The 14655-nt window shown below is 36.6% G+C and overlaps 1 protein-coding gene across 2 annotated transcripts in view; it reads left to right on the top strand.

The window, feature by feature from the left end:
* The window catches only part of Npnt (nephronectin), a 70655-nt gene that overhangs the window by 44307 nt on the left and 11693 nt on the right, over positions 1-14655 (top strand). For both annotated transcript variants that reach the window (XR_007110507.1, XM_047566541.1), the window contains exons 10-12: positions 163-555; positions 13332-13418; positions 13874-13972. Coding sequence is in view for 1 of the 2 variants with exons in the window: in XM_047566541.1 (XP_047422497.1) it covers positions 163-555; positions 13332-13418; positions 13874-13972 (579 nt within the window). In the remaining variant the exon portion in view is untranslated. The remainder of the gene's footprint in view (positions 1-162; positions 556-13331; positions 13419-13873; positions 13973-14655) is intronic.

Below are 14655 nucleotides of genomic sequence, written 5' to 3'. Positions count from 1 at the left end.
TTTTACTTCTTTGAAATGGTTATATTCTAATTTAAGGGGTTGGGATTTAGCTCAGTGGCAGAGAGCACTTGCCTTGCACGCGCAAGGCCCTGAGTTCGGTCCTTGGCCCTGAAAAAAAAAAAAAAATCTAAAAGTCTAATGTAAATATTTCAACTCTTCTAGATATCCCCAAAGTCATGATTGAGCCTTCAGGACCAATTCATGTACCAAAAGGAAATGGTACCATTTTAAAGGGTGATGGAGGAGATAATTGGATTCCTGATGTCAGAAGTACAAGGTGGCCTCTGAAGACACCATATATTCCTCCTGCCATTACCAACAGGCCTACTTCTAAGCCAACAACAAGACCTACACCAAAGCCAACACCACAGCCCACTCCTCCACCACCACCACCCCTGGCAACAGAGTTCAGAACACCTCCACCTCCACCAACCCCAGAAAGGCCATCCACCAGACTGACAACTGCAGAACCAGCTACGAGTACATCTGCAAGAGGGGTTACAGTTGACAACAGGATACAGACAGATCCTCAGAAACCCAGAGGAGATGTATTCAGTAAGTCACATAAATGTTATCATCTTCTTAACAGGACCCTCATGATGGCATTTCATTCACAAACCATGTCTTAAGAATAAATTGATAGAACAATTAACTGTATGAAGTCTTATATCCCTAGTGATAAATATTATAAAGAACTGTGTAAAGAGTCAGTATAATCAGGCAAGTGGGAAGATATGTGCGTAAAAGAGGAAGGAGTATCACAAGGTCATATGACTGATCACAGCTCTTTCTTAGTGTTGGAATTCTCTTAACAGTCTGATTTACTTGAAAACTTTGAGATGGGGAACTTTCTATATTCTGTGCCATTTAACTTTTAATTTAACTGTTCATTCATTCAGTGGACATTTTTGAGTGTCCTTTAGAGTGCCAGGATATGTATTAAACTTTGGGTTTGCAAAGATAAAACAAAAAAGGTTTCAGTCTGGTGGGAAAGACAGTGGCCCAGGAGATAACTGTGGTATTGTTAGCGACAGAGATTTGTGTAGACATTATAGAAGTGGAGAAAAGGGGTACCTAGTCCAATTTTGAGTACAAAACTTCCAGAGAAGGTTTTCTGAGTGAGATGGGACCAAAGGGGTGAGAAAAGGAAGCATTATATTTAATGGAGACAGCACAGCAAAGGCACAAGAGGAGGAAACATGCAAAAACTGCCAATAAACTGGAGTGTCACACGAGGGAGACTCAAGGGGGAGGGACAACTACCCCTTGTATTCACTGAAAACTTATGATTAGCTCTGGACTGGAGCCAGATTGCATTCAAGACTCCCAACTTTTAACAAGTAACTGGGTAAAGGGTGGTACCACACATGGAAATAGAGGTCACAGGAAGAGAAGGGAGTTTTGCTTATTGCCAAACCAAAGTCCGCATGCTTTCCAACTTTCATCTGGTTCTGTATTTATCAATCTGTCCTGTTTGGCTTTACTTATTTTTAACTATCTTTGCTTCTACTCCTTCTCCCTCCTCTTCTTTATACATTACCAGTTTCCTTTTTTCTTTTTTCATCCCCCCAATGATGGAACCAAACTTTGCACCTTTTAAATTGAATGCCTTTGCACCTTTTTATCGGGTGATTAGAATACTTATCTTGGTAGTTTTTATTTTTTATGTTATTTATTTTATTTTCGTGGGGGGTACTAAGGATTGAACTCATGGTCACTCAGTCACTAACCCACAACCCCAGTCCTATTTTGTATTTTATTTAGAGACAAGATCTCACTGAGTTGCTTAGCGCCTCGCTTTTGCTGAAACTGGCTTCAAACACTCAGTCCTCTGCCTCAGCATCCCCAACCACTAGGATTACAAGCATTTGCCACCCCGCCTGGCTTGGTAGTTTTTTTAAAGGACAAAATTTAAGTTTCTATTTGAATTTATATGACTCTCAAATTTCTTCCTTTAGGTCATTATTAGGTCATTTAAAGACAGATTGAGATTTCTTAATTTTATTGTGTTTGTGTGTATTTTGGGTAATCAGTATAATCTTCAGGAAAATTATATGGTAGCTTTCAAAATGTACATTTTTTATGTGCATATCTGTTTATTTTTGATTTTCATATTTTTGTAATTTCTTCTTCTATCTGTGCTTTCTCTCCTTACACTTCTGTTTTTTCCATCTCTTAGTGATTATTTACATTACTCTTCGACCTTAAGGTAAGAGTCATTAATTATTGCAGTTTACTATAAAAATATACTCTAACACAGATAACATCTTTCTAAGCATTTCTTCTAATATTTTCTCTTATTTAAAAGACTTTCTTTATATTACTCTTCTTCATGATCACACACATGAATTAAAAAAATAAAATAAAAACAACATCGAAGTTTGCCGGTAGACTTTAAGACAATAAAGTTGGGGAAATTTAGAGTTCCAGTGATGCCCGAGAGTACTCATTGTAAGAGAGTGTGATTGTAAAGACATGCTGTGGGACTCAGTTACCTTGATCCTGTGCCAAGGCTGTTGCATGCCACAGATAGTGTTGCTGCCTGCAGTCACGCCTGTCGAAAATTAGATTCCACTCACTTCATCTTCAGCAATAGCTGCTGGTTAACTTCAGGACATTTGAGAATATTTTGGATCCTTCTTTACTTGCTGCCTTGTGGTTGTAGCATATATTCTGAATAAGAAAATAATTCTAAGTTTTTAATTCAGAAAAAAATGACTAGTGTATATTCATTGTGAAAACAAAAAGGTACCGGAGCACTAGTTTAGTTGAATACTATTTGTTCATTGAATATTTTCTTTACTTCTAAAATAAAACTTCTTAAAACATCCTGTTCTTTACAGATGCCAGAAAAGAATTTAGCTCTCCTCATTTTATGAATTTTTAGAAGGTGACCTTTATTCAATAGTCTCCTCCAAATTATCTTATACTTCAATTGTATATTTCTTTGCATAGAAAGGAAATTTTTAATGCAAGGGACTGTGAAATAAGAACTTTTCTTTGTAGTGGGTTGTTGTGCATATATGTGTGCATTGCTCCCTTGAGAAAAGACTTGAAGATATTCTAAAAAACAAGGGTGAAAAAAAATTATAAGAATACGTCTGCAGTCTAGACTTCTCCCCAAACCTTTGACTTGTACATTCTAAGTAACCCTTGGTATGCTTGAACTAGTTAGATTTCACTTGTGGATTCTGATCATCTTACCCATATGATCAGGATTATGATCTTTCTCGTATTCTAATAAGATAGCTTACTATAGTCATTCAAAGTAAACATTGTGTAGAAGATCCTCAGTGTACTTCTAAATTTTAAAAATCATGCTGAGAAATGGCTAAAGGCATAGGTGTTTTTAACAACTTCCAAGGATAGACCACATTGAATCAGAAGACCTACTTTTGATTCAGGCTTTTACTTATGATTTATGTGACTTTGAACAGTTACTATGCGGTCCACCTCTGCTTTCTCATTTGTAAAATGGAGGTCATATCCCTGGCCTTATTTCTCATAGAATGGTAATATAAGTAAAATTTTGTGAATGATAAATTACTATGAAATTACTATGATCATTTACTATAAAAAAAACCATAATGGGAAGAATTGAAATAATACTTAACTAAGGAAATAATCTTTCACAATGTGATATGAAATATTAAGCACATATTTTTAAAATAAACCTAGGGTTTTTTTGGTTAATGTGATTAGAAGCATAATCAGCATATTTACAGGACTGATCCTTTAGGCATGATTTGAACAGCTCCAAAGTTCCTGAAAAGCATGAAATCTTGTATTTTCATTAGTGGGAAAGACAGTGCTTCTCAAACTGTGTTAGAGTGTTAGTTCTCTGAAATATTATGCAGTTGTATGCCCAAAAAAGTTCTGAGGTCAAATACATTTGAGAAATCCTAGGTTTAGCCACGTTAAATTAGCTTAAGACTTCTTAAAACTTTAATGTGCTAAGGTTATTGTTAAATCTCTAGGAGACTGTTAATATATGTATTATTTCCCAAGTAAATTTAACCATGGGATTATTCAGCTGTTTGAATTAGAGTTCATTACAACCAACTTCAGGTCAGGCTGGACTGAACTAATACATATAGAGATCATTCTCCACAAAACCCAATAGCCTTTGCAAATTAGCTCTCATTGCATGTTTTTTGAAACTAATGGGTTGATCTGGGATTCTGGAGAAGTCGAGCAGAAATTGATGGTGCCTAGGGAGTACACAAAGATGCTAGGTAGACTAAAAGCAGAAAAGCAGATTTTAGTGGTAAGATGCCTGTACAAATACCAGAGATGTGCTGCAGGGGAATGCTAGAAAATTGGAGACTGGGCACCAAAAACAAAATCCGGGGTCAGAAGAGGTAGGTAGGTAGGAGCTATCTCAGACTAAAGAAAATAGAACAACCCTTAAGCAGAACATAAAGTAAAGGAAGGTAGGGGGAAATGCAAACTGGTCTAGCATTATAATAAAAGAAAAAATCATGTGATTTAACGATGTTTTTTGGAAAACATTTAGTAACTTGAGAAAATGCCCATGCTAAAAAAAACGTTAAATGAAAAAAAGATACAAAAATGTGTATACCACTTGCTCCCCATTAGATATAAAATGCAAGTCTAAATATGCCTGTATCTCTATGAAGTCTGTGGGGAAAAAGAGACCAAAATAGTAACCGGGACATGTTTTGGGTGGTTTTCATTGTCTTCTTGTTATCCTCATGCAGTAAAAGTTTACATTCCCATTGTCATAGACAACAGTGGTTTGTTATAACAATGATTCTTTAGGAGAAGGATCAGTGGTAATAGAATCCCCTTCTGCCCGGAGGAGAGTGAGATACATGTTTTGAAAAAGTATCCCTGGGGGTTTCTGATTCTTATTCATGTCAATTTTATTTTGGACATACCGCCTTTAAAATATTTATTTGTTTATTTATTTATTTATTTTTAAATTTATTTTTATTGTAAACAAATGGGATACATCTTATTTCTCCATTTGTACATGAAGTAGAGGCATACCATTTGTGTAATCATACATTTACATAGGGTAATAGTTTTTGATTCATTCTGTTATTTTTTCCTTCCCCCCACCCCTTAAAAATTTTATTAATTAAAGGTTTCCTTGACATATATACATATATATGAGCCACCATCCCCAGTGCTAGTTTGTATTTTATTTAGAGACAGGATCTCACTGAGTTTTTGGCACCTTGCTTTTGCTGAGGCTGGCTTTGAACTTGGGATCCTCCTGCCTCAGCCTCCTGAACCACTGGGATTACAGAAGTGTACCATTGTGCCAAGCTTCATTAAATTATAATCTTAAGCTTTCAAAATTTTTTTACAATTGAGTCCGACAGAAATGTCCTATTTTAGTTAAGAGACTCAGATTACTACAAGGAATATTATATCAAGCAGCAAGAAGAAGTCCCATTGAACCAGAATAAGTAGTATCCTTACTTAAGATGTAGATTCCTAATCCCTACAGCGGATTTACTCAGACTTTTCTAGGGAAAGAACTTCTCAGTCTTGTTGTTGTTTTGTTTTTTTTTTTTTTTTTTGTGGTGCTGGGGATTGAACCCAAGGACTTGTGCATGCAAGGTAAGCAAGCACTCTACCAACTGAGCTATATCTCCAGCCCTGAACTTCTCAGTCTTTAACAAATATGTAAATCTCATGGGAATCTTGTTAAAATGAAGACTGACTCAGTAGTTCTGGGGTAAGACCCATGATTCTGCATTTCCAACAAGCTTACAGGTAAATGATTGTTGGTCTGCAGAACAAACTTTGGGTAACTGGGTTCTCTAAACAATAATGGCAGCTCAAACCCACGGAACCATGTTTTAGAGACAGAATTAGCCCGATATAGTATGTTTAAAATACCACAGTTATGGCTTTGGATGTGAAGTGTGCCCCTAAGCTCCTGTTGATGGAGGAATATTCAGAGGTAAAATGATTTCATTATGAAAGCTGTAACCTAATCAGTCCATCCTAGTCTGAATGAACTGACTGGGCAGTAACTGTAGGTAGGCAGGGCAGGGTTAGAGGAGGTGGGCCACTGGATGTGTGCCCTAGAAGGGATCATCTTCCCTGGGGGTCACATCCCACTTCCCTGCAACCATGAGAGGAGTAACTTCCCTCCACTGCAGTTCATCTATGATGTTCTGCCTCATCTGGGACCCAGAGCAATGAAGTCAGCAGTCTGTGAACTGAGATCTCTGAAACCATGAACCCCAAATGGACCTTTCCTCCTGTAAGTTGTTTTCATCTAGTGTTTTGGTCACAGCAACAATAAGGCTAATTAAAACAGCATGTTTAGTGCACCTGTATAGCACAAAATAAAGAGGAAAGTTAGGGAAAATGCATTCTGATCTAGCAATATAATAAATGAAAAATGTGACTTAACTCTGTCTTCTGTAAAGTGTTGCTATGATATAGATGCACAATTATAGACTGTTGTGTAATTAATGTGTTGTCAGGTGCTCTTGTGAATGGCTGTACCAGAGAACTAGCCTCATTGTTGCTGTGTTGTTATAAAACATGAGAATGTGTTGAAATTCCAAGTATCAAGCAGTTAGAAGAAAATTGTTTCCTGTTTTACTGATTGCTGCATGCTGTCCTGAGGGTTTTTTCCCTTGTTCCTCTTCTACAGATTTTGCTGCCTGTGGCTAGTTTGATCCCATCATTCTTAGTCATGGAAATATTATGGTCTCTTTTTTCTGATTCTCTGTGGTGATGAGTAAAAAGATTGTTTCCACTAAAGGGTGAAAAGGTCTTCAAACTAGTTTGTTCTCTAGTAAACAGTAGGGCCTACAGAAACCCTGGGGTGCCTGATGTCTCCCTGAAGATTAAATTTCTGCTAGTGTTTCGAAGGAGTGGGTTGTTGGTGGTTATAGGTCAGGATCTGGTGTTGTGAATTCTGAAAGTTTTCAAGATTTTTGATTTATATTTTAATTGCTCCAATGGTGGCTGGTAAAGGAAAAAAAAAAAAAAAATCTCTCCGGAAAGTATAAATTGAGTTCTCAGTGAATGTGACCAAAGTCAGAAATCAGATTTTTTTAAGTAGCTTGCATATTTGTCTATAGAGCTATAATTATAAGTAACTATTGCCACTCTGTGATTTGGGTCATGTTACTAAATTTACCTGTGCCTTTGTTTCCTCATCTGTAAAGGATAATGGCAGTATGTACTTCAGTTGGTGGTTGTGTTCATTAGATGGGAAAGTGCATGTAAAAATCTTACAGCAGCACTTGGCACTTAAGAACTTAATACATATTATCTATTACCAGCACTATTGATATTGCATTCATTTGTATAGTAATAATAGCATTTCCTAATCAATTCATAAAAAGACAATCTTACGTTGTGTTCTAGTTCTGAGTTCATATTTTTCTCATGCTTTTTTATTATGGTTCATTACCATTTTAATGTTATTTTTGGCTAACAATATCTTTGTGAAACAAATTTATTTGCAACTATGAGCTATTATGTGGTCAGAGAAAATGAAATAGAAATTTGCTAACTTGTATTTCCTTTGCCTATTGCCAAATAATTTGATAGTTGTTTCATTTAAATATTTGTAATACCAAGTTATACAATTGTTAAAGGAAAAACAGCACCTCACCTCAACTTCATTACTGTTGAGAATAATGTTAGTTGTCTTCTCAGAGATGAATCTATGTATGTGGGAAACTTACATAATGGGCCTGGTGAGTATCAAAATCAAAGCTTCCTTTCTTCCTTTAAATAGATTCTTTGGGTGAGTGTGTCAACAACTCTTCTAATAGGTGGACTTCAGATCTCCCCACTGCCCCATCGCCCCATCCCCAAGGCATTTGAACTGTACTCAGTCCAAGTAACCCTTAGTGGAGAGTTTACATAACACCTGTGTTGAGGTTTGTGGGACTCAGTCCTAATGAGCTTAACCCACTTGATTTCCTTTGGCTTAGAAGAGGGAAGGAGGACAAACCCTGTCCAATTTTCTCTTGATCTGGAAAAGCGTTACCATCCTTAGGGCATACTTAAGAAAAGAACCATCACTTAAGTAATTTGTTCTGGAATTTCTCAGCCAGTTCCTTAGACTTGTACTGAAACTTTATAAAAGTCACTACAGTATATAAAGGAGCAAGAGGTGTGTCACAAAGATTGGGCTCATGACTGAGTAGCTGTATCTGTGTTCCACCTTTCACCAGAGATTTAATTTTTTCCAGTTCTGCTCATTACTCTCAGCCCGGGTGTCTTTTGAACTCTGTAGATTCTTCCCATGGGATGAAAGTGTTGGCAAGTAAAATCTTATTTCTGTGGGGCCCAGCAACCTTTTTCTTATTGCTAGTAATCAATAGATAGCTAAATTTTTTCTCTAATGTGGTTAAGGAAATTGCAGAAACTCATTTCCTACTGCATATGTTCTCCATCTGAAGTGAGAGTGGGAGAGGGAGAGAGGGAGAGGAAAGACTGCCCCATAAAATCCCTGTCATTCATCCCACCCTCCCATCTGTAGTCTCTTAAAATCTCTAGGTTTTCACACCAGAAAGAGGCTTCAGAATATAAGGATAGTTGTACAGGTACCTTTGTCTTCAGTGAACAAAACCCTTAAGCATAGAAAGAATTCAATGCAGTGTTATCTTTTAATCTTTTAGTTCAACAACAAATGCCAGAACTGTCCTGGGTAATGTCCTGCAAACCACCTTAGAACAGAAACTGAATTTGCAAACTTACCTTTAATAAATAATACTTAGTTTGCTATAGTGACTCTTTGCAAGCAGTTTAACAGTAAATTGTATGTATGACAATATTTACATTTACTTTTCTTGGCTTACCCTTAATATTTTTTGGATGAAAGTATACAGTTGACTATTTGAGACACCTTATTTAGGAACGTAGGTTATATAGTAATATAACATCCTCAGAGAAAATGTACTTAATAGAAAGTGCTCATACAGAGTTTCTGGCAGGAAGTACTCTTTCTTTTTGTGCCTACTTCCTTCCACTGGCCCCAGGACTTGCAACCATTATGAAAAAGTCCTGTGTCCCTGAGCCCACCCAATCCAACCGAGTCTGCATCCTGCTGTGTGCTTGCTTCAGGACTGTATACTCCCTTCCATTTAGTTATGCAGAAGGTTGTAAAGAAGCAACGGTCAAGAATATTTTTTTTAGTGGATAAAACATTGACCAAATGGCAGGAAAATGTTTAGGAAATTGGTAAAAGCATATGAACATTCTTTAGCTTATGTTATTTTAGTTTTAAATGCCCACTCTCACCTTCCCCCTATTCATTCTCCAAGCTTCAGCAGAATGGTGAGTTTAATATGCAAACCTGATCTTGTCAGTCCTCTGTTAGAACTCTTCAGAGGCTTCCAGTTTCTGCCAGAATAAAGTTCAAAATATTAACAAGACTGTAAAAGGTCCTGCAGAGTCGCCTGCATCTCAGATTTCATTTGGTGCCCTTCTTCCCACACCCTGCCTTTCCACCTATAAGCTCTGCAGCTAATCTTATGTTCTGCCTTTCAGTCTCTGGGGCCTTAGCTCACAGTAACTCATCCTTCATGTCTTAGTGTAAACATCACTTCTCAGAGAAGATTTTATGACATCTTTCCTCCCTGTACCAGCTAAGCCAGCCCTTCACTCCCCACACCCATAAAGTGTCTTCTGCTTCTCTTTAAAGTACCATTACCTGGGGAAATTGTTGAAGGTCTCTCTTCACCTCTAGAATGTAGATCCCTCCAAGGCAAGAGTCTGTTCTTAGCTTCACAACTAGCTCTTAGCCTGATGCCTCCTACCCAGCTCATTTTCTTAACTGATTGAATAAATGAATAGATGAAATGGAGGGAGGGAAGATGGGCTGAGGACTCGTGTTGCTAGCATTTATCTTATCCTTCTTTTAATCTCTAAAGTTTTATATATAGAGAGAATATCAGATATATTTTTATCAAATATGTGTATTGTGCTTATAAATTGAATATTAGTCAAAATAAGAAGCAGGGAAGAATAATTAGAGAAATTATGTATCAATGTCCATCCTCATTATACTTTATTTTCAGGCAAGTCTAGTCATTTATTTTAATTCACATTTTCTGCATTGATTAAAATAGTTCCTTGAATCAAAGAAAAACATTTGAAATTCACAGTTGTTAGCCTCACCTATAACAACAGGTATGAAGACTATTCAACATTCTCTTTGAATAATCAAAATGCAAATAAGTCATGTAGTTGCTATGTAGGTATGCTCCAGCAGAACCCTCTTCTCTTTAAATCTTTTAGGAAAGATTTTTTATACATTTTAATTTTTTCCTTTTACAAACAATCCTAAAATATAGAATTATATGAGACAAAATAAATAACAAATGGACAAATAGCCCTTTCACTTGCAATGCTTAGACTAGCACTGTTAGCATATTGGCATAGTGGTGTGCTTAGTATCTCTCTTTTTTCTAGTCTTTTGTGTTTCTTGTACAGTGTTGAGATAACAAGATAATACCACCTGAATTATCTTTCCACTACTTATTTCACTTAATATTTTCACATACACTATAAAATATTCCTCAGAGTGGGTAGTAAACCATCTCTGGACTCTTCAGTGGGATGCTCTTGGTAATTGTGAAGGAGAATTAGTTAAATGATTTGGCAGGGATACAGAGTAGAGTGTACAAAATTATAAGAACTAATAGTTGCTGAGTACATCAGGTCTCTAAATTCCTTGGACTGTGATCCTGTGAATTGCAGTGAAAGTGTGCAGTGCATGATCATCCACTGCTAAATTAAGTAGCTTTGGAAACCAAGTGCCTAAAGTGTTAATGAACCATCTGATGCTTTCCAAGTTGTTAGATGACTAATTCCCTGGGCTGCTCTTTTCCTACTATGTGATCTCATCCCTTCTTTCTTTTCAACCTCATCCTATGGTGCTTTCCCCATTTGTGGGCTTCTTCCTGCCACTATGAACTCCTTTCTCTAAATGTTTTGAGCAGTTTCTTTGTACTTACTGCCTGGAACTCTCCCTCTTCCCCCACCCTAATGCTGTGCTTTTTTGCTTGGAAAACTCAAATTCTTCCCCTCTCAGATTAAAAGGGGCCTCCCCAGAGAGAAACTCCTGGATCTTCCTTGATCAAACGGGCCCTTTACCAGGACAAATTTGTGTTCCTCCCTGTCTATGTCGAGACTACATTTGACAGTCCTTCATGTGGGTGGGGGGTGGGAACTCTCATAAAACCTCTTAAATAGAGTACTGCAGAAATCAAGCAATCCCATGTCAGGATCATTTATATAAGTCACAAGAGAAGGAAAATAAAAGCATGATTGTCCTCTAATGTTTTCATAACTTTCTCTGTCATGAGAAATGACGCAGACTTGCCTACAACTTTGTAATATTCTAGTAAATAACAGAGATGTTCCACCGCTCAGTGCTCCAATTGAGGAAAGAAAAGATTTAGTTGGATGTCATTGTCTTCAGTCATTTGGGGCATAAGAGAGGGAGGGAGGTTGCCTCACCCCCAGAGTACCACTGATCAGTGTGTCCCTGGAACTAATCTGTCTTCTGTCCTATCTCCTCTTTATCCATCACTGTCCAGCTAGGTATATGTGAGTCCATGTTGTGAGAGGGGAAGGGACTTCACAATTCTAAATTTCGAAACAAAAATTCAATTAGTGCAAATGTTATAGGATTATCAATTTTAAAAATTCTTGCTAAGTAACAGGAGCATCATTTGAAAAAGAATCATTTGACTGACATCTGTTTCATGGTGTTCTACATCTTTTACTCCCTGCCTTATAAAAATAGAGCTAATTAATTGAAGTTCTGGCAAAGAGAAGGGAGTATTCTCTGGACTGGGGCCTAGAATTCCCCTCCACCAGCAGCATTCCCACACATTCCACTGCTCCCCAACCCAGTTATTCTCCATGACATCTTCTGGCATTTTTTCCTTCCTAGCTTGGATCATGATTTAGAATTACAGTGTCCATTTATCTCCTTGTTTGATGTCTGCTCTTCCCATTAGTATTCAAGCTGCATAAAATGCACATCCTTGTTGGTCTTGTTCACTCTGTTCGCCCTATCACCGTGGTGCCTACCACAGTGCTTGGAATTTAGTTAGGAGTCAAATACATATTTAACAAATGAATAAATAAATAAATGTTTTAAATTAATCAATTATTTTTAAGTGGATTCTTAAGCTCTGTCCAGCTTGTGTCATTTGAAGAAGAATGTTGACAAAGTACATGGATTTCTGACAGTATCTTTGCATTCACTCAGTAAACACTTAGTGAGTGCCTGTCACCAGGTCAAGCCCTGGAAATGCCAAATGAGTACGATGAATTGATGCCCTCCAGGACCTCAGAGACGAGCAGAGGGAAAGGCACATATATGTAAATACCTGCAGTTCTTTATGAAAGTGTGAAATAGAGGTGTGTAAATATGGGCTATTGGGGAACAAGGGAGGAAATTTAATTCTGCCTGGGGCATGAAAGTTTTATAGAGGCAGTGATATTTACGCTAGGCCTTGAAGGAGGTGGGTAGTATGGCAGTTAATTAGCAAGAAGGACAGCATCAGGGTCAGAGACGTGAAAATGAATGGCATGTTTGGACAGTATTGTGTATTTGGTGGGGTGGATTGTAAATGCTGCACCAGGAAGTTTGGACTGAATCTTTAAGGAGTCAGGGAACCTGCTTAAGTGAGGAAGGACACAATAATAGATACAGGTAACACTGTTCGGAGTAGAAGTCAATCACTGCAAATGCAGGCTTTATCAGTTACAACAGTCTTACTTCAAAGTTCATAATAATGTATCTTTCATAGAGATGAATTTTAGAATTTAATAGAGATTAATATTTTGCCAGAAATTCAAAGCTTTTAAAGTGTATTTTAAAGTGTATTTTAAAGTGTATTTAAAGTGATGAGGCTTTTAACCTATTTTTATATTAATTCAATATCTCTCATTTATTTCTCTCCAAATGTTTCGACCTTATAAATTGTGAACTAGGGAATGTGTTTTAAAAACCTACCTCATGATCCATATCTATTTTTTTATTTTTTTAATTTGTTCTAATTTTTTGTACATGACAGTAGAATGCATTTATACATTTTGATTGATCATACATAAATGGAGTGGAATTTCTCATTTTTCTGATTATACATATTGTAAACTTTTGAAAATTATTTTTACATTATAAATTATTTTTACAATATAAATTACTGCAAAACAAACTTCATGAATCTTCATGTGAAATGTAATTAAATATTTTGAATGCTCCCACATGAATGAAATGCTTTTTACCTACTGTTGTGAAAGGTAATGCTTTATTACCAATACCTTATTAAAAAAATAAACCAAAAACCTCTCTCTTGCAGTTCCACGGCAGCCTTTCAATGACTTGTTTGAAATATTTGAAATAGAAAGAGGAGTCAGTGCAGATGATGAAGCAAAGGATGATCCAGGTAGACACCATGATGACATTTTCCTCTTTCTCTCCATTTCAACTTAAATTATAGATGTTTGGTCCCCTTGGCGAATATTATACATCTTCTTTTGTGTGTGTGTGTTTTACAAATCAGTCAAACCAGTTGAGCAAAAATAATTATGAATCATCAGTTTCTTTTTAAAAATATGTTAAGTAATATTTGAATTGCGAGAAGGAAATCATATTTTATAAGTGATGATGTAACAAGGTCATGATTTGGCAGCATTCATGTGTTCTATTTTTGCAGCTGAGCACACATACACAATTGTGCTGAGAAAGGATTCATGTAATTTCCTTTCAGTCTCATGGAAAGAAATTCTGGTGGGATATTAAGTGTTGATAGGGAGAACACTTGTTATACTCTAGTCTTTAGATTCATATGTTTATTGAGTTGATTGTGATCTACCCATCCTTCTGTTTATTTCCTTGTAGGTGTTCTGGTACACAGTTGTAATTTTGACCACGGACTTTGTGGATGGATCAGGGAAAAAGACAGTGACTTACACTGGGAACCAATCAAGGACCCAGCAGGTAAAACCATTTCATCTAACTCTGGTACACTTTCCATTTTGATCCTCTACTAATCAAGCCTACTGTAACACATCTCCGTTTTTACTTAATAAATGGGGTTAAAAAAAGATCATGTCCAGTATCCATGTGCTTTAAGTAAGGCAGATTTGTTAGCTATCAGTTAGAATTATATTAATGAAGACACAAAGTTAATTAAAAGACTCACTAATTTCTCTAAAAAAGTTTGACAAATAAAATATTTAGAATCATTCTAGCAAACAATTTTCAAATTATTTGTAGTGCCAATTCACAGGAGAATAAAGGAAGGAAGGAAGGAAGGAATGAAGGAAGGAGGGGAGGAGAGAGGGAGGGAGGGAGAAAGAAAGAATATAGTGGAATATCATCCATGGTAATGATCCCTGTTTTTATTTTCAGCTGTGTCCCTTTAAAATATATATATATGTGTGTGTGTGTGTGTGTGTGTGTGTGTGTGTATTTATTTATTTATTTAAAAGATTTGAGTGGTAGTAGAAGAAGGCAATGGAAAGTTCTGCAAAGTTGGTCATCCCTCTGAAAAAAATTTCACTCTAAATCAGGTGCTAAGGAAATAGTTACCAGTTACGACCACTCATTCCATAAGAGTGGGTTATTAGAAAGTTGGATTTAGATGTAGTCTTTGGGAAAATTAATATTCTTTAAAGTTG

Source organism: Sciurus carolinensis, chromosome 10 (assembly GCF_902686445.1).
Source record: "Sciurus carolinensis chromosome 10, mSciCar1.2, whole genome shotgun sequence".
Taxonomy (NCBI): Eukaryota; Metazoa; Chordata; class Mammalia; order Rodentia; family Sciuridae; genus Sciurus; species Sciurus carolinensis.
The sequence above is the reverse complement of the archived record's forward strand: the minus strand, read 5'-3'. Positions and strand labels throughout refer to the sequence as shown.